The sequence below is a fragment of the Amblyomma americanum genome, chromosome 3, assembly GCF_052857255.1.
Source record: "Amblyomma americanum isolate KBUSLIRL-KWMA chromosome 3, ASM5285725v1, whole genome shotgun sequence".
Taxonomy (NCBI): Eukaryota; Metazoa; Arthropoda; class Arachnida; order Ixodida; family Ixodidae; genus Amblyomma; species Amblyomma americanum.
The window spans coordinates 181,837,045-181,860,884 of NC_135499.1; the positions used below are offsets into that span (position 1 = coordinate 181,837,045).

General features: G+C 46.1%; 1 protein-coding gene across 2 annotated transcripts in view; it reads left to right on the forward strand.

The window, feature by feature from the left end:
* The window catches only part of Fs(2)Ket (Importin subunit beta Fs(2)Ket), a 68,598-nt gene that overhangs the window by 37,102 nt on the left and 7,656 nt on the right, over positions 1–23,840 (forward strand). The window contains exons 11-18 of one of the 2 annotated variants that reach the window (XM_077659069.1): positions 3,184–3,317; positions 4,482–4,852; positions 9,070–9,152; positions 9,267–9,374; positions 11,899–12,042; positions 18,564–18,669; positions 20,447–20,561; positions 22,467–22,628. In XM_077659069.1, coding sequence (XP_077515195.1) covers positions 3,184–3,317; positions 4,482–4,852; positions 9,070–9,152; positions 9,267–9,374; positions 11,899–12,042; positions 18,564–18,669; positions 20,447–20,561; positions 22,467–22,628 — 1,223 coding nt within the window. Of the gene's footprint in view, positions 1–3,183; positions 3,318–4,481; positions 4,853–9,069; positions 9,153–9,266; positions 9,375–11,898; positions 12,043–18,563; positions 18,670–20,446; positions 20,562–22,466; positions 22,633–23,840 lie in introns of those variants that run through there. The other variant, XM_077659068.1, reaches the window with a different exon arrangement.

Sequence of the window (23,840 nt, forward strand, 5' to 3'; positions counted from 1 at the left end):
GGATGTTTTGAAAGTTAATTTTACCGTACTTCACGATCCAATTCAGTGTTAATATTTTAAGGGCAGAAGTTCGAACAAATTTCGCCTGTTTCGGGGCATTTCGTGCCTGCCGGGATGTTTTGAAAGTTAATTTTACCGTACTTCACGATCCAATTCAGTGTTAATATTTTAAGGGCAAGTGCTTGAAGGTACAAACATTTTGAAAATGTGTTTTTCTCAAAACTTTTCTATTTTTTTTTTCACAATTTCTGGCCATTCTAATGCCCGCGTCCCCCTCCCTAAAAAACTTTGTGACATCGAGGAATTCGCTATGTCAAGGTTCGTTACATCCAGGTTTAACTGTGTTACGGCTCAACAGAAATTGAAAAATGATCTACTGTATTTACTCTAATGTAACGCGACCACGATTGTAACGCGAGGGTCGACTTTTCAGGTGTGAAAAGGGGAAAAAAAAACTACGATTGTAACGCGAGGGTAGACTTCGGGCATGCGACAGAAAAACCGAAAGAACCCGAATGTGACGCGAGGAACCGACATCGCACAGTTCTGAGGGTCAAAGACAACTTTATTGAAATACAAGCCAAACAGGCATTCCTATACATCCTCATCCTCACGGCAGTTGTCGCCGTCACTGTCATCATCACAACTTAACTCTTCTTTGTCACTAGCTGCCTCCCACAGCAGGTCGTCCTCGCTTCCGTCTAGAGCATTTGAAATTGAGCATTTCTTAAATGCGCGGTAGCCCAAATCATGAGGCAGCCTGTACCAGGCTGCTGAAACCCAGTGGGCAACGGTAGACGCGCTTGGGCATTTCAGCCTACCTGCAGGTGTTTTTGTTGATCCGCTTTCAATGCACTCCCAGTATAATTGTCGCAAGTGATCCTTGAAGGGCTTGTTCATGCAAACGTCCAGAGGGTGGAGAATGGAGGTCATGCCACCCGGTATAACAACTAGATGCGTTCGGTCACGCTGTAGCTTTTGTTTGACGCCGGGTGTCAGGTGACCTCGGAAAGAGTCCAGAACCAATATTGCTTCCGGATGCAGCAATGCGCCTGGCCTTCGGTCCCACACGCTTTGAATCCAATCCATGACAATATTCGAGTCCATGCAACCTTTTTCTTGACAGCTCACGATAATGTCTTTCGGGAAAGTTTCCTTTGGGATCGTCTTCCGGCGAAAAATGATGAATGGAGCGAGCTTGCGGCCGTCAGCCAAACATGCCAGCATAATGGTGATCCGATTTTTTTCGTTGCCTGTGCTTCTAAGGCGAACTTCATGCTCACCAGACTTGTGCACTGTTATGGACATAGGCATGTCCAGATACACGGAGGGTCTGGTCGGCATTGCCGATAATGTCCAAGTGGCATGTTGGTAGAGCGACGAAGATCGATGACGTAGTGCTGGAACTCTCGAAGTTTTGATTCGAAGTCCCCGGGCAGCTTCTGGCAAATAGAAGTCGTGCACCAAGAGGTGGCGCCCTCTCATCGCGCCAGTGACTCTAGCTGGCGTCGACTCTTGATGGCTTGTTCTCACTGGCGTCGTTTTTTTTTTTTTTTGTTTGCGGTTAGGTTGCCGCTTTGTCCTAGTAGTTGTGACCTGTGGTTCGCGTACTGGTTGACCGGCGAGTGCGTGATTTCGAATGATTAGTACGATCAACGCACACGTTTGACACATGAAATGATTTTAATAGTGTGTGTTTGGTTTTTAAACCTAGTACAGTAGAATCTCGTTACAACGAACTTCACAGGACCGCTGAATTTAATTCGTTACTTTGAAATATCGTAGTACTGAAAAACCTTTATTTTCATGTCAGTAATGCATCACAAGAACTAAAATTACGTACCTTTGCAGCAAATTTATGTATTGATAAGTAAATAATAAACGATAACGCTGGGCACAGTTTAACTACAATTTATTGCTTGAAGAAGTCTGTTATCTTCTTCTGGCGAGTAGACGACAAGCGCTGCAGGACGAACGCCTCCACATCCTCGACCTTCCTGTGCACGTCATCGGGACATCTTTTCAGCACCCGAGGAATGATTGGGTCTTCTCTAGAAAGACTAGGACATCCGAGCCGGAAACAATCTCTTCCTCTTCGTGCGCTGATCCAGTGTCGGCATCGTCTTCGTCGCTACTACATTCTTCTTGCTCACGCACTTGATTCACGATGTCTTCTGTGGTGAGCTCCGCGGATGTAGCCGCCACGCTCTCGCTGTCCACATAATTCGAATGTCGCTGTCCACGGTAGTTGGCTGGCGTTTTTCTTGAGGGAGTGACTCTCGATGTAGTTTTATGATCTTGTCCCGATCTTTGAGCATCGTTGCATTTGTTGACTGTGTAATGTCAAGCTCCCTGCACAAGTCCACTTGCTTTTTTCCAGCATTCAGCTGCAACAGAATGTCCGCTCTTTCTTTAAGCGAAAACTGGCGTCGCTTCTTTTTAACGCGGGGGCCAGGAGTACTCATTGTCAGCAAAGCTAATGCACAGCACAATCACAGCGCTGATAACTTTGCAGATCCTACCGTTCGCTGTCGACGTGGTGAAACTGCGCTGAATGGGCTTAAGGCGCAGTATGCGACCACACGCTGGATGGATGATAATGGCCTTACCCTTTGTATCGGGCGGCAGCTTGCGCCGCCTAGCCTATATTCATTCAACGCGACACTAGCGTTGATGCCGATGCCGCTGGGGCTGTATCTTTGCAACGGGTTCCCCAGCGCATAGCTGCTGCTTCGGATGATGATGATAGGCGTCAGATTCAGGGATTTGGTACGAAACATTGACGGAACTTCGCAATAACGAAGCGTTTTGCGATGATTGCGAGATTAAATTACATACGTTATTCTGAAATATTCTGTAATTTGAAATTCGTAGTACTGAAAGTTTTTTACATTTAAAATATATTCATTTTGGCGGGGATTTTAAAAAAATTCGTTAATCTGATGTTCGTAGTAACGAGGTTTTACTGTATTCGATTGTAACGCGTGGGGTGAAATTTCCTTTCCACTTTCGATAAAAGAACTCTCGTTACATTCGAGTAAATACGGTATATTTATTATTTCGCCCAGTTAATTTATGAAGGTTGCTTAATCTGACCGGGACCTGTGCTTGGCCTTATGTAGTTTCTCTTCTGTTGCTCATGTTAAGTGTTGTACGTAACAAAAATGGCTTTCTTGTATGCAGGCTTTCAACAGCTTAGCTGAGGCAGCTTTTGAGGCTGCAGAGACTTCACCTGGTGATGGAAATGAGCCGGAGACATACTGCCTTTCCGAGTACTTTGAAGTCATAGTTTCAAAGCTTCTTGAGACAACAGAAAGGTATGTGTAGCTGCTTATTGTTTGTTGCCTTTTTGGGCCTGATAATTGCTAAGTACTTAGTATTTGTGGTACCCTCAGTTGCCGAGGTATTGTAGAGGGCAGCTTAGTTTAAACAGTAAGACCTAGCCTGGTTAATAAATTAAATGCGAAATTGAGAAGCACTGTAAAAATTTTAGAGTTCAGTACGGTCATAGCTGCTTGTTCACTGTGGTGCACGAATGTTAAGTTTCATTGCAGTAATGGCTCATGGCCCCTGCACTACATCAGACAGCGTCCAAAGCGCAGTCGTGCAAAAGGGGTTTAAACTCTTGAAGCGCATCACTACTAGCTTTTTTTTTCACGCATTTTTTATTGGTTAGATCACCACTTATTCCATAGGTGCACAGATTTTTGCACCGCCCATAATACTTGTGGTTGCATCCTCTTCCTTGCTTCACAGTGCTGAGCAGCACATTGCAGCACACATCAGGCAATACCACTAGCCTAGGCTGTTGCATTAAAATGGTCTGCAAACAAACAAATTGTTCAAAAAGAGAGCACGCTTATTTTTGTTCCCAAACCATGGTCTTGGCATTTTTATTAGTGAAGAGAAGTTAGAAATTACATACAGTAAGTTGCGAAATAATTTATGCGTTAGTTGTGTGTTGCCCTTTGGTGCTGACTTCCTGGTGCCTTTTACATTCTCGAATGCATTGTACCAGCTTTGATAGCCTTTGATATCTCTTACCTTAATTCACGGTGCTCGCACTTGCATGAAAGAAATCCTAGGAATGTGGCACATGATCTGAGGCACTTTAAATGCATAGCTCTGCTTTATTTTGTTTAAGGGGTATCAAACCCTACAAGGTAAATGTCAAGATATTTATCCCTTACCTTAAGGTAAGGGATAAATGTGTTTGGAAGGGCTTTCAGTAGGAAATCTTTGGATATTGGACTTCACTTTTTGCAGCTGTGTGTTTGAACTGTGATGTGATGTATCAAAATTCTTCACCTCTGCAGTCCACGTGCAACTGCTGTGTGCAGATTTTTTTGGCAATAGCAATTTGTGCCACACCTTTTGTTCACACCTCTGACCGTCAATAGTGAAGTTGGCCAGGGGCGGCTTGCTTCCCCTCTGGTGGTTTCCCAGCTCCAGTGGTTGACTGTGCATGATGCCTTGTGCAGGCCTGACGGCGGGCAGGCAAACCTGAGGAGTGCGGCATACGAGGCCCTCATGGAGTTGGTGAAGAACTCTCCACGTGACTGCTACGTGTGGGTGCAGCGCACAACCATGATAATCCTGGAACGGCTGCAGCACGTGCTGGCCCTTGAAGGACACATCCAGAGCAGCTCCGACCGGGCCCAGTACAATGACCTGCAGTCACTCCTGTGCGCCACACTACAGAGCGTGCTGCGCAAGATGACCCTGGAGGATGCGCCCAAGATCTCAGACGCTGTCGTGGCCGCCCTGCTTCAGATGTTCAGCTCGAGCAGTGGTCGCGCTGGTGGCGGTGTGCAGGAGGATGCGCTTATGACTGCCTCCACTCTTGTTGAAGGTGTGGTCTTGCCTGTGCAGTTTCTGTAGCTTCTTTCCAGCTGAGGACCTGAATGCATTAAAAAAATAAGGGCTTTTTTGCAGGATTCCGAAAGGAGTACAAATTTTGAAATTCTGGTTTGTCTTTGCAGAAATGCTTGTGCATAAGATTTTTTTAAACACAGTGCAGTAACCACTGATGAGAAGTGGAGTAATTTTTGTGTGCGTCATATTTTTTCTAACTGAACTTCTTTATTTCGTGCTCAATTTAATTTTTATGAGAGGGAATATAAGATTTAAAAAATTTTTTTTTTCTTCTAAAGATCACTTGTTTGGTATCATTCCGAATTTTACTATTGTGGCAAGTTTGTTATTTTATAAACCACTGTATAACTTTTAATCCGTATTCTGAATTGATTGCATAGGGAGTGAACCGTGAAGGTAAAAATACATGATCCTACTCATTGCTCAGTCACCATAGATGCAGAACAACACAATGTTGATAAAATTGCCCATTACTGCGGACATTTCTGCAGCGTCACTAAAAAAAAAAAAAAACTTATATCTCCCTCAAAGGGAGGAGGAGGCAGGGGAACTCAGGTGATGATAGACTGGATTTTAATTGGTTGATTCGTGAAAAGGTGGCCACTTGATCTCATAGAGCTTACGGTTTGGTGTTTGCTTTGGCAGACATAATTGTAATAATGTGACATGGTGCTTTGAGTTCTGAAAAACGCCTCTGTTACTGTAAAATATGTGGTGCTTAAGTAGTATACAGTGAAAGCTCGTTAATTCAAACCTCGATAATTCGAATTTTCTGATAATTCGAACTACGATACTTGGTCCAGCCAAGCTCCATAGAGATCTGTATAAAAAAGCCCGTTAATTCGAAACCGAATTGGTTCTGCTACAGATAATTCGAACTACGCGCCACCGCGTCTGGGCGGCTTGGCACATAGCACGTGGCCCAAAAAAAAAAAGCACCTCCGCATAGTTAGAGGCTGCGCACGTCCTAAACGGGGACAGAAGATAGATCCAGGTAAAACCGTGGTAGAGTGGGTAAAGCCTAAATGGCGCCATCACCGGCGCGGCGGCCGTCGGCGCCGGAGGATAGGGGTTGGCGGCCGCAGTGGGGGCTACCTACCCTCATTTCCGCGCGGCGTCCGAAAATCGCAACAAAATACTCGTTAATTCGAGCCCTGTTAATTCGTAAATACGGATAAGTACTGGTGGCGCGGTCCCAGCCAACGCCCATGAAAGGCTATGACTTCAGATGGGCGCTACAAAATACGTGCAAAAACGTTTTTTTTTTTTCTTCGCCAATGTCATCCATCCTTCCACCCATCACTAGCCAACGGAAACACGTGGTCAGCCGCGATCATGGCACCCGCTTTGAGCATCGTCCGGGGATCAGCCGCTGGGCGGAAGCGGCCAACGTGCACTATCAGCGCGGACCAATCAGGGCGCGACAGCAGCTGACTTCCGCCCGTTTTTACAACATGGCCGCACCTGCCGAAGCGGCCTATCGCTTCACCACGAACTCGTCGTTGCCGCTACACTCTCCCTCATGTTTACGGCAAACAAAAGTCACATGAAGCTTTCGCTTTGTCTGAAGATGCCTCCAGCACAAATTTTTAGCGATGAAACGCGCCTGATTTTCAGAATGCTTCTGGATTTTCAAAGCTGCTAGGCTTAGCCACTACGCGTCGGTTGACGTCGGGAAGCGCGGGCGGTTCAAACAGGTTAACTATTTTGGTTCACAGACGGATCACAAAGAATAATTTGTCCACTTTGTTGTCATTGAATAAACAACAGCTAAATTGTAAATGCACAGTTGTTCTTTTCAGCATTTACTAAGCATATGGAATCACGCCATTCCTAAATCCTGACAGCAGCGGTCTGGCGGCAGCCTCCCGTTTTCCGCTGCTTGTGGTGCTGCACGGCCGCGGTGCGTGGGCATTCTGCCACGCTGCTCAAAATCCACTGCGCAGGTTCGCTGCATGTGGGCCGCTCATAGCGAATGTACTGAAAGCAAGGCTTGCACAACCGGACAAGCGCTGGCACTCTGCAAAGTTTGCTTCTCCCTCTTGCTAGAGCTAACGTCAAAAGGTAAAGGTAAACACACCGTGACGTTATCACTGCACAGCATCTTGGCACAATGCCAAGAAATGCGTTGTGGACCGTGATGGTGCGAAACGGAGAAAAGCGTTAACAACTGACGTTTTTTTTTTTTTTTTTCAAATTCCTAGGCACAAACCGGTGGTGGGTGGGTTCATTATGCGAGTGGGTTGTTACCCAAGTAAATACGGTACATGTACCGTAACGGAAATGGTCTTGTCAGTTTTTTGAGGCCATTCGATAATTCGAACTTTTTTCCTGGTCCCGTGAAAATCGAATTAACGAGCTTTTACTGTAATGTTTTTTCATTGTTTCCGCTAAATAATGCAGCCTCTGAGATTTACAAGAAGAAAAAATTAGATGCATACAGTGTAAGGATATGGGGTGCCATTGGAGCAGCTGCTACTGGCATGTTAGTTCCTCATCTAGCTCCTTGGCCCAAAAACGTCATTTTCATTATCATTTTCGATAGTGTATAATGATACATTTCTTTTGAGGTGCATATACTGTATATGCTCATGTAAGGGCCGCATTTTTTCCCACGGTTTTGACAGGGTGCGTCCCTTACATGTGTGCGGCATTCTTCCATTAAATTTTTCCGACCATAGTGATGCACTATTATGCGTCCCTTTTTTATGTTGCAATGCGCATTTTTTGCATTGTGAATCCTTCAAATACAATAAAAAGCTTGTTAATTCGAAGTTACGGTGAATTCGAACTGACGCCCGGGTCCCGGCACAGCCCTGTGTATTTCAATGGGGGAAAACTCTTGATAATTGGAACAAGGCGGCGTCCGTTACGGTTAATTTGAAATAGGAGTCCCTGGCTGACACAATTCCTCGAAGATAGTTGACCCATAGCAAGTACATCGCCGCGCTGTGAATTTACTAGATATGTAAAATTATGGAAAGGAAAAAAGCTGAGCACACGAGGCTGGTGGAGCGGGCTCCGGTGCATGCCGAAGCAGGTTTTCGTTGCTGGTGCACTCGCCCGCGCCACCGATGCTTCGGCGCAAGCCGTTCCAGATTTTCGTTGTTCCGCGGTCGCTGGGTCACGATCACGTTGTGTACACAACACAGTATGGCGGTTCGGTCGCCACCGTGATGCGCTTGACAGCAGTGTGGAGGCGTTGGAGCCCTGGAGTGACGCCGATATATTTGAGGCTGCATGCTGTGAGCAGACGACACAGGGCTCGCATATGAGCCGCCGCGGTGGCTGAGTGGTTATGGAGCTCGCCTGCCGGCCCGAAAGATGCGGGTTCGGTCCCGGCCGCGGCATGCTGCTGCCAAGCGTTGCAGTTTTAGCACGATGGGCAAGCACCTTAAAAGCTATACGGCTGGGAGTTTGCTGTCGAACACGCCAAGCATGCAGCGGGCAGGAAATTCGACTTGGCCGAGAAGTGCGTCCGACAATGATGCAACCAAAAGGGTGCATTGAGGAACACACGCTGCAAAAAGTGCGCTTTCCGACGCAAGCCGTGCAAGTTTCCTGAACTGAAAGAAGAGCTGTTCTGCTAAGTGATGGAAGCGCGGAACAATGGCTACGCATTGGTAGCTGACATGCTGCACGACTTCTGGTGGGATGAGCGTGCACCGGAGCACAACACCAGCTCGGAGTCTGAATACACCGCGAGTGGTGATTGAACGTAGAGTAAATGCCGCCGATTTCCTGATTGGTGTGCTTTTACATTAAAAGTTTTTTCCACAAATCGCATGTATGGGCTGCACCCCGAAAATTGGCCTTCAAATCTGGAGGAAAAAAAAAAGTCGGCCCTTACAGGTGTTTATATGGTACCAACTGCCAAGTTTGGGGTGCGGTCCCTACATGGGTGCGGCCCTTACAGGAGTATAGACTGTCTGTACGCTGCCTCTCACACACAAAAAACAAAAGCTTTTATGTACGTTGTAGACAGCATCTCGAGCCATGCCAAATAACATGACATTACGGAAAGGATTTGTCGATTGCAACTATGAATAAATGAAATACCAAACCAGATAAATTATTTTCATATCAGTTTTCACACAAAGAATGTATTTTTCAGCATGTCTTCGTTGCTTGCTGAAGGCCTTTTGCAGTCATGCAGTGTGTGCATTGTGCTTTTTTTTTTTTCTGGCTGTGCAGTTCTAGGGGACAAGTTTGTCAAGTACATGGATGCTTTCAGACCTTTCCTGGCCATTGGTCTCAAGAACCATGCGGAGTACCAGGTACAGTGCTAGAAGTTCTTGTTCATTGGGCTGATTCAGTCCAAACTGCTGGAAACTTCCTCTGCTCTGACAGCTCGATGAAATATGTTCTCTCCTCTGTCACTTTTGACTTAGGTCTGCTCAGCAGCTGTCGGCCTGACAGGCGACATTTGCAGAGCCCTGGGGTCTCAAGTGCTGCCGTTCTGTGATGATGTCATGACAATGTTGCTTGAAAACTTAGGGGTAAGCATCCATTATGCTCTCTTAATCAGCAGTTTTTATAGCCTCTGAACACCGGTGGGCCATCTATTAGTGCTTATTAATTAGGCATTTTTGATGCATTTTTTCCTAGAGCTTTTGTGGGTTTAGAATGAAACTAAAGCATGTGAATTCTATTATGCAGCTTGCAGTGCCCTTTTAATGCCTAATGTTGCAAATTCGCGTATATTGACGGCACGCCCTTAGTTCTGCATTGAGTTTGTATGCGAATCCTGGTGTGGGTGCGGCCCCAGTAGCCACCGCTTTCTGACCAGAATTTTTGGCGTTGCTCTGAGGAAGCTATGTGAAGGAAAAGCGGAGGAAAATGTAAGACTTCCAGTTAATGTTCGACCCCTAGTCTCTTGTTTTGTCAAAACTGTTAAATAAGAATAGGAAGAAATTTGTTTGATAAAAAAATAGTTTACTCCTTGGGCATTTCATTTTTGAGAATTTGTTGATTTAGGGTTTGTCGCCATTGGGCATTTTCACCACTTTGTGTCGCCATAGGAAATAGGTTGAAACTCTGCACTGGAGGATTTACACGTTTTTTCTGATACACAAGCAGGCTAGACAACACATTTTTTTTTGAGGAACTATCGGGACAACTGCTGCACAAACTTGAGCAAGGAGAGGGACTTGGATACATTCATTTTACTGACCTGTAAAAAAGCTTTTGGGATAAGGTATGGCATCCTCTGAACTACTACTTCCACCGTGCACTCCCCTTTCTTCGTTCCCTCTGACATGCCTTCACCACTTGGAGGGGCCCACCTAATCTTGGCAACGGTGACCGTAATTATCGAGATGAGGACAAGTTCTTTTGTAAGAACATTGATCAACACACTGAGTCTTCTCCTACCTTCATGTGTACAAGTTGGTGGTTCACGGAGCATCTTCCTCTCTCCTAACATGAGGTACAGCAAAAGTGACCATGATGACCCAGACTTATGTCCGTTTTAGAGCATAATCATTCATGGCAGGGAGGGCAGTGGCAAAATCCAATGACAACTTTAGTTTATTCTTTGCTATACAGTAGAATCTCGACAATATGATCACAGCTGATACTATTAAGGGGTTAGTTCAACAGCAGGAACGGTAGGCCGTGCTCAGGAGATACACCAGAAACCAGGTCACCCTAGCACTGGCTGCAGCGGTCCTTGTCGTCGTCGACTGCCCAGCGACAGAACGTTCTCTTCGCTTCACGACTGTGTACCGTAACACAACCCCCCCCCCCCTAAGAAAAAAAAAAAGTAAAAAGTAGGTAGAGGGGAGAGTATCCAATGGCATCATGGCATGAGGAATTGTAGGCGAACGTCACGAAGGGTAAACTGACGTCCCAGTCACAATGGAGGGTGCGGTCAAGGCACTCAGTAAGGCCGTTTGTTTGGGGATGGTAGGCTGTCGTGAACTTCTGACAGGTGGAGCAGGAGCGAAGAAGGTTGTAGGCTACTCCAGAAAGAAAGCAGGGCTCTCGATCTGCAAGCAGATGACAAGGAGCGCCATGAAGCAGGACAGCGTCGTGGAGGAGATAGCCGTCGACATCGGAGGCACAGCTGGTCAGGATAGTGCGCGTGATAGCGTTCCAGGTACTGTAATCAGTCCCAACAGCAATCCACGTTTTCCCGGAAGTTTAAGTGGGATAAGGCCCGAACAGGTCGAGAGCCAACACGGAAAAATGGGTCAGTCGGAATGTCGATGGGCTGAAGCGGGCCACTAGGCTGGAGCAAGGGAGTTTTTGTATAGTATGAATTTGTAGTTTCCTGGCCAGCAGAATTTCATATGTTCCAAATGTTCTTTCGCTCCTTGACGGATGATAATGACGTGGGAGCCATTACCCACCTGTGAGCACTAAGCGCTGCACTCACATCGTGAACGCTGAGGGACAGCCTGGGACCTGCACATAGCTGATACCGTGATAGCTAGTCGCGCAATGTAGGTATATTGCCTACATTGCGATCATCAGTCAAGCGGTGCACACCGCAACTAGTAAGCATTAGCACACTGTTGTAATTACCTAAATCGTTTCAGCCAAAAGCAAGTCTGCGTGGATGCTCTTGCCAGGTTCCTGCATGTGGATGCTCATTTTTGGATAATCTAAACATTTTTTGCGACCCTTGTGAGATTTGTTCCTGTCTGTTCCTTTTTTTGACCGTGTTGTTGTAGCTCTTTTCGAAAAATTGAAAGAAAAATTGTTTGTATGACATTTGTTACAAATCAAGGCCTTTAGGTTGGTTTTCCGCACAACTAGGGACTAGGTGCACAAAATGGACCAAATGCCCCTAAATGCCCATTTTTGCAAATTTGCGACATCAATTTCTTGAATTTCAGCGGCACTAACAAATTTTTGACGTCTTTTGAATACAGGCACTTTAGTAGTCATGATGTAGAGGCTGCGATTTTTTTCTTTTTGGCATCAAAGGGGGGGAAGAAAAATATGTGTGTTGTTTTTAACCCTTGTCTTAGGGCTTACAGCAAATTTTTAATGTGCTGTGTTTCATCGTGCTTTCAGAACAATAACGTGCACCGTTCAGTAAAGCCCCAAATCCTGTCTGTGTTTGGTGATATTGCACTGGCCATTGGACCGGAGTTCAAGAAGTTCCTGGAAATTGTTCTTCAGACATTAGCTCAAGCCTCTGTAGCATATGTGGACAAGGTGTGTAAGACTTCTATTATACCTCTATTTCACTGTACCCTGGATTTAAGTGATAGAGTCACTGCCAGATGTGTCAAATTCAGGCATATTGAGTTTTTTTTAATTGAGTAGTCAGATACCCTCTTGAAAATCCCGTGCAAAAGTATAGCAGTATTGTTCGCCTTTATTGCACTCCCTTTCGGTGGAACATGTAGTATACCGAATAGCATGCCATGGCCCTGAAGGAGCATAGGTCGGCACACTCACTCATGAGTGCACTTGTATTGCCTCACTCACACTTTCAATCACAGAAGTTAGTGTGAGTGCGAGTGAATGGATATGAGTGTGGGTGATCGTGAGAGTAAGTGCAAGTAAGTTTGGTGGGAATAACGCGCTACACACTAACAAAAACGACAACTGGAACGGGGGACACAGGACAAGCGCTTGTCCTGTGCTTGTCCTGTGTCCCCCGTTCCAGTTGTCATTTTTGTTAGTGTGTAGTGCGTTATTCACACCAAATGTACAACCAACTAGCCCACATTGCTGCCTTGCAAGTGAGTTGTTGCGAGTGTGAGTGCGAGATAAAGGATGTGAGTACGAGTGGTCATGAGTGTGAAAGAGTGGAGAGGAGTGTAAGTGGATGTGAGTGTTAGTGGTCAAGTGTGTTTGGTATGAGTGGACGTGAATGGTGGGTGGACGCGACAGCGAAGTTTTCCGCGTGTATTTCGTGACGACAGTATTCGCTTAGCTGCTTTCATGTTGCTGACAGCTTGAGAGGAGCAAATATTCACTACTGAGGGCGCTCAAGGCAGCATAATGCATCATGCAGATGTCTTCGGACAACCGAAGAAGAGGATTCCGCTGGCGCAGGAACGGCAATCTTGCGCTGCTGTTCGCTTTTGTAGTTCACTGTTGGCATGGGCGCTAGCTCTTCGTGGGTGCATTGAGCCGCTATGAGTTTTATCAGATCCTTTGCTCAAATTTCGCACTGCCACTGCTGAAAAGCAGTGCTCAAGCCAGCATAAGGCATCATGCAGGTGTCTTTGGACAACCGAAGAAGAGGATTCCGCTGGTGCAGGAACGGCAATCTTGCGCTGCTGTTCGCTTTTGTAGTTCACTGTTGGCATGGGTGCTAGCTCTTCGTGGGTGCATTGAGCCGCTATGAGTTTTATCAGATCCTTTGCTCAAATTTCGCACTGCCACTGCTGAAAAGCAGTGCTCAAGCCAGCATAAGGCATCATGCAGGTGTCTTTGGACAACCGAAGAAGAGGATTCCGCTGGCGCAGGAACGGCAATCTTGCGCTGCTGTTCGCTTTTGTAGTTCACTGTTGGCATGGGCGCTAGCTCTTCGTGGGTGCATTGAGCCGCTATGAGTTTTATCAGATCCTTTGCTCAAATTTCGCACTGCCACTGCTGAAAAGCAGTGCTCAAGCCAGCATAAGGCATCATGCAGGTGTCTTTGGACAACCGAAGAAGAGGATTCCGCTGGTGCAGGAACGGCAATCTTGCGCTGCTGTTCGCTTTTGTAGTTCACTGTTGGCATGGGTGCTAGCTCTTCGTGGGTGCATTGAGCCGCTATGAGTTTTATCAGATCCTTTGCTCAAATTTCGCACTGCCACTGCTGAAAAGCAGTGCTCAAGCCAGCATAAGGCATCATGCAGGTGTCTTTGGACAACCGAAGAAGAGGATTCCGCTGGTGCAGGAACGGCAATCTTGCGCTGCTGTTCGCTTTTGTAGTTCACTGTTGGCATGGGTGCTAGCTCTTCGTGGGTGCATTGAGCCGCTATGAGTTTTATCAGATCCTTTGCTCAAATTTCGCACTGCCACTGCTGAAAAGCAGTGCTCAAGCCAGCATAAGGCATCATGCAGGTGTCTTTGGACAACCGAAGAAGAGGATTCCGCTGGTGCAGGAACGGCAATCTTGCGCTGCTGTTCGCTTTTGTAGTTCACTGTTGGCATGGGTGCTAGCTCTTCGTGGGTGCATTGAGCCGCTATGAGTTTTATCAGATCCTTTGCTCAAATTTCGCACTGCCACTGCTGAAAAGCAGTGCTCAAGCCAGCATAAGGCATCATGCAGGTGTCTTTGGACAACCGAAGAAGAGGATTCCGCTGGTGCAGGAACGGCAATCTTGCGCTGCTGTTCGCTTTTGTAGTTCACTGTTGGCATGGGTGCTAGCTCTTCGTGGGTGCATTGAGCCGCTATGAGTTTTATCAGATCCTTTGCTCAAATTTCGCACTGCCACTGCTGAAGAGGGGAATTCTGCAGCAGCTCGAAGACTTGACCTCAACGGGTCAACCATCCGAGGATGGCGGCTGCAGCGGGAGGGGCTTTTTAAATGTGAGCCCAACCGCAAAGGATTTCGTGGGCCTCGCCATGGCCATCACGTCGAGCTTGGCAAAAAATTGGCGGACTTTGTTATCGAGCAGCGCAAACGTCTCGTGGGGGTCAGCGTCGAGCTGATCTGTAGGAAAGTTAGGAATGTTGCTCGGGAGATGGGACGTTCAGATCATCTCGTGGGTGGGCCCAAACGTTCATGAAGAGGAATAGATTCTCTCTATGGCGAGCAACATCGATGCGGCAGAAGTTACCAGGAGACTTCGATAGCGAAACGGAGGACTCCGTTTCTGAGAACTCGGCCTCCGGAAGTGAGGAAGATGAGTACACATGTTGGCCACGATGTCTATTAAAGGTACTTTGTTTTCCGTCCCTAAGCCTCGCGTTACATTCTTGGTTTTATTTTTTCCCGCTGGACAGCATGTAAAGTCACCCCTCGTGTTACATTCGAGTAAATACGGTATTTTAGAGCTCTGCTCTGATCGTAATTTTTTTATTGGGCCAGACCCACACTAATACCTGACCTAGCTCTTGAACTGCACCAGCTCGGCTCAAGCCTGGAAACAAAGCGAAAGCCAATTGCGCATTTAAGCAACACCAGAGGTTATTGTTTCTATCATGTGCTTGAAGGAGCCCTGCGTCGCAAATCAATCGTGTGGTTTTATTCTTTGTATGCATAGCATCAGACACGGTGATGCCTATGACGCCCAAGGAGATATCCAAAATCGTAATATTTAATGTATTAATCTGCGCCAGAAATGATTGCTTTGTGTCGATGGTGATAAAATGTGGCGATTTTCGGCAGCATATATGAGGTGGCAACCCAACTGGCTGTACCTTTTTGATAGGCTGGACATACAGTTCCAACTTGAGCGACAGAAGCCAACAGTCACCAAAATCAAGGAGCATAGGAGATGCCTTTTTTTTAATTTTGTAGTTTTTATCTTTATCAATAGGAGATTAATAAAAGCAGAATAAAAAAACAACCAAATGCCGCCTGTGGAATCCAGTCCGATGACCTCCGAATTTCGCATCCAGTTCTCTACCAACCGAGCTACTGCAACGGCCGTCTAATCTGCTGCTTTCAGCGATATTTATGTGCAGTGTAAGCGAGCCTTGAGAGTGTTCACCAGCGCCAACCTCGTCCATAGTGGCGGATGTAGAACGTCCTGTATTACCGCGATTGCCCCATAGAAATGTGGTCGAACGGTCAGGGTAGTAGTGCGAGAACCCTCCTGTGCTATCTATGGCATCAAGACTGCCAGATTTGAAGCCGCGTCGCCGTAGCTCGGTTGGTAGAGCACCGGACGCGAAGCTCTGAGGTATTGGATTCGGATCCCACCGGCTGACATGGTTGTTTTTTCTTATGCTCTTATTAATCTCCCATTGATAAAAACTACAAAATTAAAAAAAAAGACATCACCTATGTTCCTTAGTTTTGGTGACTTGGCTTCCGTCATATATGTCATAAAGAGCGCCTCTATTCCCTTCGCTTGTCTGCTGAATAGTTCATCGAGGGCCGCGAATCAGGGATCTAAGATATCTAAAGTAGTGTGTCTTTAAGTATTGTCACCTTTTCGCTTGGGGAAGAAACAATAGAAAAGATTATGACAGAATGAAAGCTAATAAGAATCAAACTAGGGCGACATTTTTCGTTTCCCCTAAAGGTATCTTGCAAGCGAGTGCTGCTGTTCAAACTGCCAATACCGAGAAGGCAGCGAAGAAAAAACCGTCTGACGGACATCATAGCCAAAAACGTGACAAGAAGAGAGCAGGAAACTGAGGGCGGGGGCGACAAGTCCTTGTCTGCGGGAAGAAAAGACCGCTTGTTGAAACGTGGGCAAGAACCCTGAGGCTTTCCCCTCCCTTGTTCGCTTTGTGAGTGTCAAGAAACCATCCGCTTAACCTCTCTCTGCCAAATATTTCTCTGCCGATGTTACACATGAAAGTAAAAACTGCAGCTCTATAATACCTTGTATATTTTGCAATTCCATCACATTGAAATAAATGTTTTAATCATTCCTCATCTTTGGGCTCCATTTTGGCCGTAGGGGCCTGGGCGGGGTGGCTGCGCTGCGCTGAAACTTTGCTCCCCCTCATGGAGAACCCTTCGCACGTCTATGGAGACTATTCAGAAATGTGTGTAAGCATCTTAGCTGCTGACGCTAAACAAGCGCTCATTGCCTTACCAGCAAGCGCGGGAGCCAACATGCGTAACATTGGTTCGGGACTTGGAATATACGTGATAAGTGACCACTTTCTTCGAACATTTAAACTGTGAAAATTGGCCCGACATAGCCCGACAGAGCCCAGGAGGCTCACCACAACATATTTGACTCAGGCTTTGCCAGGGGAGCCATGAGCGCAGTCAGCCGCAGCAGTAAATTCCTCATTCCCTCCGTTGTCAGCAAACAAGGAAAGAGTGATTGCGAGTATTTGTGAGAGCGAGTGAGTTGTGAGTGCGAGTGAGTGGTTGTGAGCGTGAGTGGTCACGAGTATGAGCCAGTGGATGTGAGTGGGAGTGAGTGGTTGTGAATGTGAGTGAGTGGTTGTCAGTGCAAGTGGTCACGACGAGTGCAAGTGTGAGTGGACATTACTGTGAGTGTGAGTGAGTGTATGTGAGTGTGAGTCGCTGTGAGTGTGATTGAGCCACGTCTCATGGTGCCGACGTATGTTAAAGGGAGTGCTTGTTCCGGTTAGCATTCCCATGATCACATTTCACTCTTGTATCCCGGTCAGCTGCACGGCCATAGACACCTTCATGCAGTACTTAGTCACACGAAGGCACTGTAAAACTGCGACGTGAAGAATGTGAGGCTAAGTTGGGGCTAGTCTTGAGGCTTGCATCCCAATTTTCCACACCACTGTCGTGCAGAAATGCCGACGTTCAGTACACTGCTCTCCATATGATGAAGCCGTCCTAGCTGACTGAAGCATTGTGGCGGCTCTTGCCTTACATGGTTCACTTGCTTTGGCGCCAAAGACTTTATGGAAGTGTACTATATCCAGACATTAATTAGATTATCCTATTTATAGTGTACTAGTAGCACGATGGGCTGTGGCTAGCTCCTAAGCAGTGGCCGCCTCTGCACCTCTGCCTACTGCACTGTTCTCTCACTTGTAGGTTACAGATAAGCATAGCTATTGCTGTTTTATACGGTCGCCGACCGATATTTCGGACTCGACGGAACCCGAAAAATGGTCTGAATAATCGAACAGTCTGAAAATTCGTGAACTTCAAAAAAATAACTTTTCTATTCTATGAGAAGCTGGCTTTCAAAATCGAGAAAATCGTCACTGCCCATGTTCTGCCTACAAGCAATAATATTAGACTGTATGTGAGCCATAGGCATGCGTTCGTCATGTCGCAATGCCAGACAGTGCGGTGGCCGCAAGTCATGCCGCAAACGAATGCACCCGCCGTGTGAAGCAAGAACAGTCAGTTTGCATGGGGCAACGACACTCGTGGTGACCTCGCGGATGTAGACCATCTCGATAGCAACGAAAGGCGTCTCATTTTCTCACATGGCAACGACGTAGAAGAAAGAGGCAAGCCTATCTAAGCCAGTCCGTCCTGTTCACTCCGGCAGCGCCCGCCGATACCGTTTAAATCCAAGATGTTGCTTGTCACGGCGGTGGACAACGACTTGGTTGTGACAGCAATGCCTGCGCATCTATGCTAGGTCGAAATAATGAACTTTCAGTTGCAAAACTATCTTGGTATCTGTTTGAGTAGGAAAATAATCGCTACGTTTAGACCCCACAGAGTCCGAAATGTACACGTCCGAAATGGTTGTGAAAATGTACAGATTCCTATAAGGTGCACAACGGTTCCCCAGCTAAGTCAGAACTATTGGAATCCAAAAAATCGGTTGGCTACTGTATATTGAATTGCCTTATAATCTGGCCGCATCCCTTATTTTGGACTAAACTGAGAGAAAGGAAAAATTTGGTTATATGTTTTTTTTTAATAGTTTGTGTACGGACCACACCTTCAAAACTCACACCTGAATTTTTTATTAGTTTTTTAATTGTGGCCCTTGCACAAGTTATATGACATTGATATATCAACTATTTCATATTGGTTGTACTGCCATCAGTTCAATGTGATCTTTGTGGCTCATTTACTTCAGAAGTTTACACTTCCTCACGGCTTAATGTTTCTCTCTGTTGACCCTTCTTTTGTGGGCTTTTCTGATCTGTGTAGCATGACTATGAGATGGTAGAATACCTGAACGACCTCCGGGAGGGCTGCCTGGAAGCCTACACAGGCATTGTGCAGGGACTCAAGGGAGACCAGAATGCTCCGAATGGTAAGGGTTCACGCGCATTGTAGCTGTGGACAAGCTTTTTGTTCTATCTGCACTTAAAAAAATTCCTGTACATCTGTGGGCCTTCTCACTCCATTGAAAAAGTAAACAAAAATCCATAGATGACAAAATCCATGTATAGCATAAACATAATAATGGACTTGCAGTTGAAAAAAGATCTCTACAGTATTGTCAGTGTGTCTTTTGAGTCTGAAAAACAAACTTTTAGACCCCACAAAGTCCGAAATGTAAACGTCCAAAAGTTTTTTATTATTAATTTAATTGTGGCCCTTGCACAAGTTATATGGCATTCATAATTCCAACTATATCATGATTGTCTTGATATATTCATTATTAGCTATATATTCATATATCAAACTATTTCATGATTTTCTTTTGATGGATTCATTATTGGCTGTACAGTCAAGCCCACATGTAACAGCCCCACTTAAGACGAACTTTCGCTTATTACGAATGAGACCTGCGCGACCGTCAAAATATGCGTTGTTTCAGTGGTACAAAATCACACGTATAACGAACGTCATTAAGCCCTGCTGATCGGTTACAGCGAATGGACGGCGTAAACACGGCGCCGTGATGCGAGATAACCTGCCTCCGACCCCTTTGTGCGCCCGGCGTGCGGCATGCTTTCCCGAGACTCATTGCAAGCCAACTGTCCGCCCCGTTTCGCGCCGCTCTCGAGCAAGCTACCCTTCCCCGCCGACGCGCCTTCCAACATCGCCCTCCCGTTCCTCCTTGCAACTCTGCTCCCCTCTCCTCACTCTCTTGCAAATTCGCGCGTGGCCTCCGCGATCAACCATGCCGCCGCCGGTGCCGATCGTGGGGACCACGCTCTGTGAAGCAGGCCTTTTACCTGGGAACCAAGAGGTGGCTGCACTGACGCTCATGGACGCCCCTCATTGGTCTCCCCGCTGGCGCTGTACGTCTATCTTTAGCTTGATTGGCTTGATTGCCGCCTGTGCACGTGTCAAGTATACCCCATCGCACGCTTTTGTTATTGTTGCGGTGTGAACGTTTCGATGGCTTCATTCAAATCTCGTGCCCTGGTTGTAATTTGGGATGGCGGACGGGAACACAGTGCCCATTTCCATTGTATTCAGCGGTAGAGATGATGAAAGCAACCAGGGCGGAGGTGACTGCCACTGGCGTGCGGAACTGGTTCCGCTAGGCCGGCTTCGTCGACACAGTGTCTGATGCTGAGCCTGGTGCTTCGGAAGATGACCAGCTAGGCGGCGATTTGTGGCAGCGCGTCGACGCCGACACCGAGGAACCGTGCACGGCCGAGGGCATCGTTTCTGAAGTGCGGGACGAGAGTGACGCGATTAGATGAGGATGAAACTTCGGAGCCAGCGCCCATAAGCGCGCCTGCAGCAATGAGCTACATAGAGAGCCTGAGACAGCTTGTCGATGTCAAGGGCCTTGGCGATAGCACGCTTCTGCTTTAAATAAACTAGAAACCTCCCTCATCGGATCTGCGCTGCAGAAACACGTTCATCACGGACTTTATCACAAAGAAAAGATTTTGTGTTTTGACAAGCAACTGTCTTTAAAGCTGTGGCCCACATGCTACGAACTTTGGAATATAACGAACGGACGCGGCGTGACATCCATGTTCGTTATAAGTGGGCTCGACTGTGCTACCATTAGTTCAGTTTTTGTACTTCCTGGCTTTTCATTGAGGCCTGTTTCAGAGGTGTTAATGAAAAAGAACATCGCCTAGTTGTGTTATGCTTCACAAATGTGGTATTTCTTTTCATAGCTGACGTCCAACTCCTTCTGCCACATGTGCCACATATTATCAGCTTCATCTCTTCGATCGCCATTGACAGCGATCATTCCGATACCAACATAGCCTCCTGTGCTGGACTAATTGGGTACGTTCACTTCCAATTTCATGGTCTTTGAAGTCTGTCGGTACCTTGGCAGCGAGATATAAGTGTGCATTTCTCTATTTATAAAGTCGAAGGTTTGCTACTATTTTTATTGCAGGATTTTGAACAGCAGTTTGCACTTCCAGAATCAAGATCAAAGTGTCTGGGTTTACAGTGATGTCAGTATTATTGTGCTGCACGGATTTACAGCATGCAGCATTAGTCAACAAAGAGCTCACTGCATGTTGCCACTGGTAGAGTTGACTGTTTCCTACGCATTTTTACTGACATTTGTTAACAGTGCAAGAGTGTTTGACTGATAGGCTAATACAGTATTACCTCTGTTTACTCTGAGGTGGGCAGTTAAGTTAGTGAAAAGAAGGGGTGAAAGTATTATTATTAGATTAAGATATTGAATGCTTGCAGAATGTTCAGCCCTGGCCTGCCACTATCTGAACGAAACGGAACAGATGATGGTTTAGTTACGGTTACTTTTCTGTGCTAATTTTAGTCATAAGCTGCCACGTTGGATCGATGGTTATGGTGCTCGGCTGCTGACCACGAAAGACGCTGGTTTGAGCCCGACCGCGGCCGTCACATTTTGATGGAGGCGAAACGCTATAGTCGGACGAAACGGCTTTTCCCCTTCAAAGGACCCCCTTCGAGCCTGTGGCATCTGCCGATTCTCATGAGCTTGCTAGCACAAGGGTGCCCCTCCTTCCATTGTCTGGGATATTCCTCTCCCTGCTTTGTCATGCTAGGAGGTTCATGAGAATTACCTGACACTGTTGGCCTAGTCGTATAGTGTGCCTTTTGTAAGAAACTTTTTGTCACTGTTCGGTGTTGCAAGGGAGCACCAACTCTGATGTTAATGCCACTCTTTCTTTGATGGAAGATTCTATTGTATTTCTGCTTGATGGCATGCAACCTTTCCTTTAGGAACCAGCCATGAAAATGCAATCCTTCGGGCAGGATTTCCGTTCCGTTTACTGTTATCATTTCAGATAAGTTGCACAGGTTAAATTAAAATATAAGGTTATGCTTTACTTTATGGTTTGAACTTATTTGACTTCTTCAGGTTTGCAGTGAGTTATCACAGCATTCAATATACGTATTTACTTGATTGTAACACTCACCAGATTTTCATGCTTTAATAAAGAAATATGTATGTGATGCCGCCAGATTGCCACTTGCCTCCGTGCGAAGTGCATCTTATTTTAAAGTGTTAGCTTTTCTTAGCTCGTTCCTTTGTGCTTTCGTCCGTGTCCGCAGTGCAGAACTTGACAGTGTGCCAAGGTAGCATCATGATGCGGTTATGTTTCGACCAGAGCTCCGGTGGCATTGGCGTGCTCAGTGAACTTTTCAGAGGACCAAGATGCTTGTGTGCCTAGAAAGCCTCTGCACTCAAGGTCGCCTTTTTTTTTTTAACTGTGCGACTTCACAACCTATGTTTGCATGTTGGCTCAAGTCCAGGTTAGCACCTTGCTGATGTAACACTTCAGATGCTCATGAGGCCTCTCGGTATCAAATACTGCAGTAGACGATATAGATAATATCGATGTGCAAAAAGTACCAAGCTGTCATTTGTGTGATACCGATAACAATAGGTCGTTGTTGGCAGCCTCATTTTTGTACTCAGTTCTAACATGCATGCCATTTTTAGGCGTTTTCTTCCGTAAAAGCCCGCATTATAATGGGTAAATAGAGTACTCTGTTCAAGTGCCTGCCGTGCTCATGTTTTCAGCGTATTGTGAAACTAGGTCTGACCTCCACTAAGCCAAAGACAGCCGTATAATGAATGCAGTTCGTGACATATTCTGACCTTTAACTGAATTAATTCTAAACCTGAGCTACGTATTTGTTGAGAGCGTGTGTTGTATTTCTAACCACCCACTTTTCTGTCGTTAGTGATCTGTGCACAGCATTTGGTGTCCATATGCTTCCTCTGGTGGACACTGAGCCTATTTCTGAGCTACTGAGCCAAGGGCGGCGTTCCAAGACCACGAAAACGAAGACACTGGCCTCTTGGGCCACCAAGGAGATCAAGAAGCTCAAAGGCAGCGCTTCATGGTGAGCTACCTTCACATTTGTGCTCTGAATTCCTTTGTGTTTGTGTAAATGCTGTAACGAGGAGTTTGAAAAAAAATTAATTAAATTTCTGGATATGAATTAACAAAGATTGCTTTGAACATATAATCAAATATCTGTAGTATGTGGGAAAGGGATGGGGGGTTGAACAAGCAAACTTCGCTGTTCATTTTTTTTTTTTTTTCAAAATTGCTGTGGTCTTCTTATACGAAATTGAACATAACAACAGCTTGACTGGGCAGCATAAAAGTATGCAACCTGCAATGTGGTCTTGCAAAACATGTGACAGAGTGAAATCAGTGAATTGACGTCAATACAGGATAGCTAAAGTAAGGTAACCTGATGGCTAGCTATACTGTATAGTGAGGCCTTGCTAGTTTAAACTTCAAGGGACCAGAAAAAGTGTCCAAATTATTCCCCCCCCCCCCCCCCCCTTTCTCTTCGCAAGAAAAAAAGCAATGAAAGATATAATGTGCAATAATGTAAGGAAGATTCGTGAGGAGACTCCACCGCACAAATAGCAAATAGCCTATAATGAGCCCACAGTTTTGATGCACTGGAAGACAGTTTGGGCTTAAGCGAGGGGAATGCGAAATGTCATTGAGTGACTAAACGGATTGGAAAAAGGAAAGGCAACACACAGTTGGGTTTGACTGACTGACTTATGCACAGCCAATAGTCGCCACAGCAGACTGCAAAGCCCGCAAGGCAGCCGGGCTACCTTGTGGCCTCGAGACAAGAGTTCTCCGATTGTTGTCAAGCCTCCTGTTGCGCGTATGTAAAAAGTGCATGGGCCTCATTCAGTAAGCGGGATATCTAGAGGTCACATACCCTTCCGGGGACGTGTTGACAAGGCCCACCTTTGTTAAGGGGGGATACTACCCTAATGAGTGAAATTTTGAACCGTTTGCTCGATTTAACTGGAACTTGCAGGGCTGGTTTATATTACTTCTGGGACCATCTGTGCCAAATTTGATTACTCTGGAATAAGTATGAAGCAAGTTATGCAACCTCTATGACAGGGATGACTGTGCTTGCTTAGGAAAACTATCGTTTGGAAAATAAGTGTAATCTTCCAAATTTTTTCCGTTATGTGGCTTTAGGAATGACCAGAGTACACAACTGTGGAATTATTTTGCTTAATTTTCCTATATTTCAATAGAATGCTGCCTTGTAGAAAATTGCATTCATTTT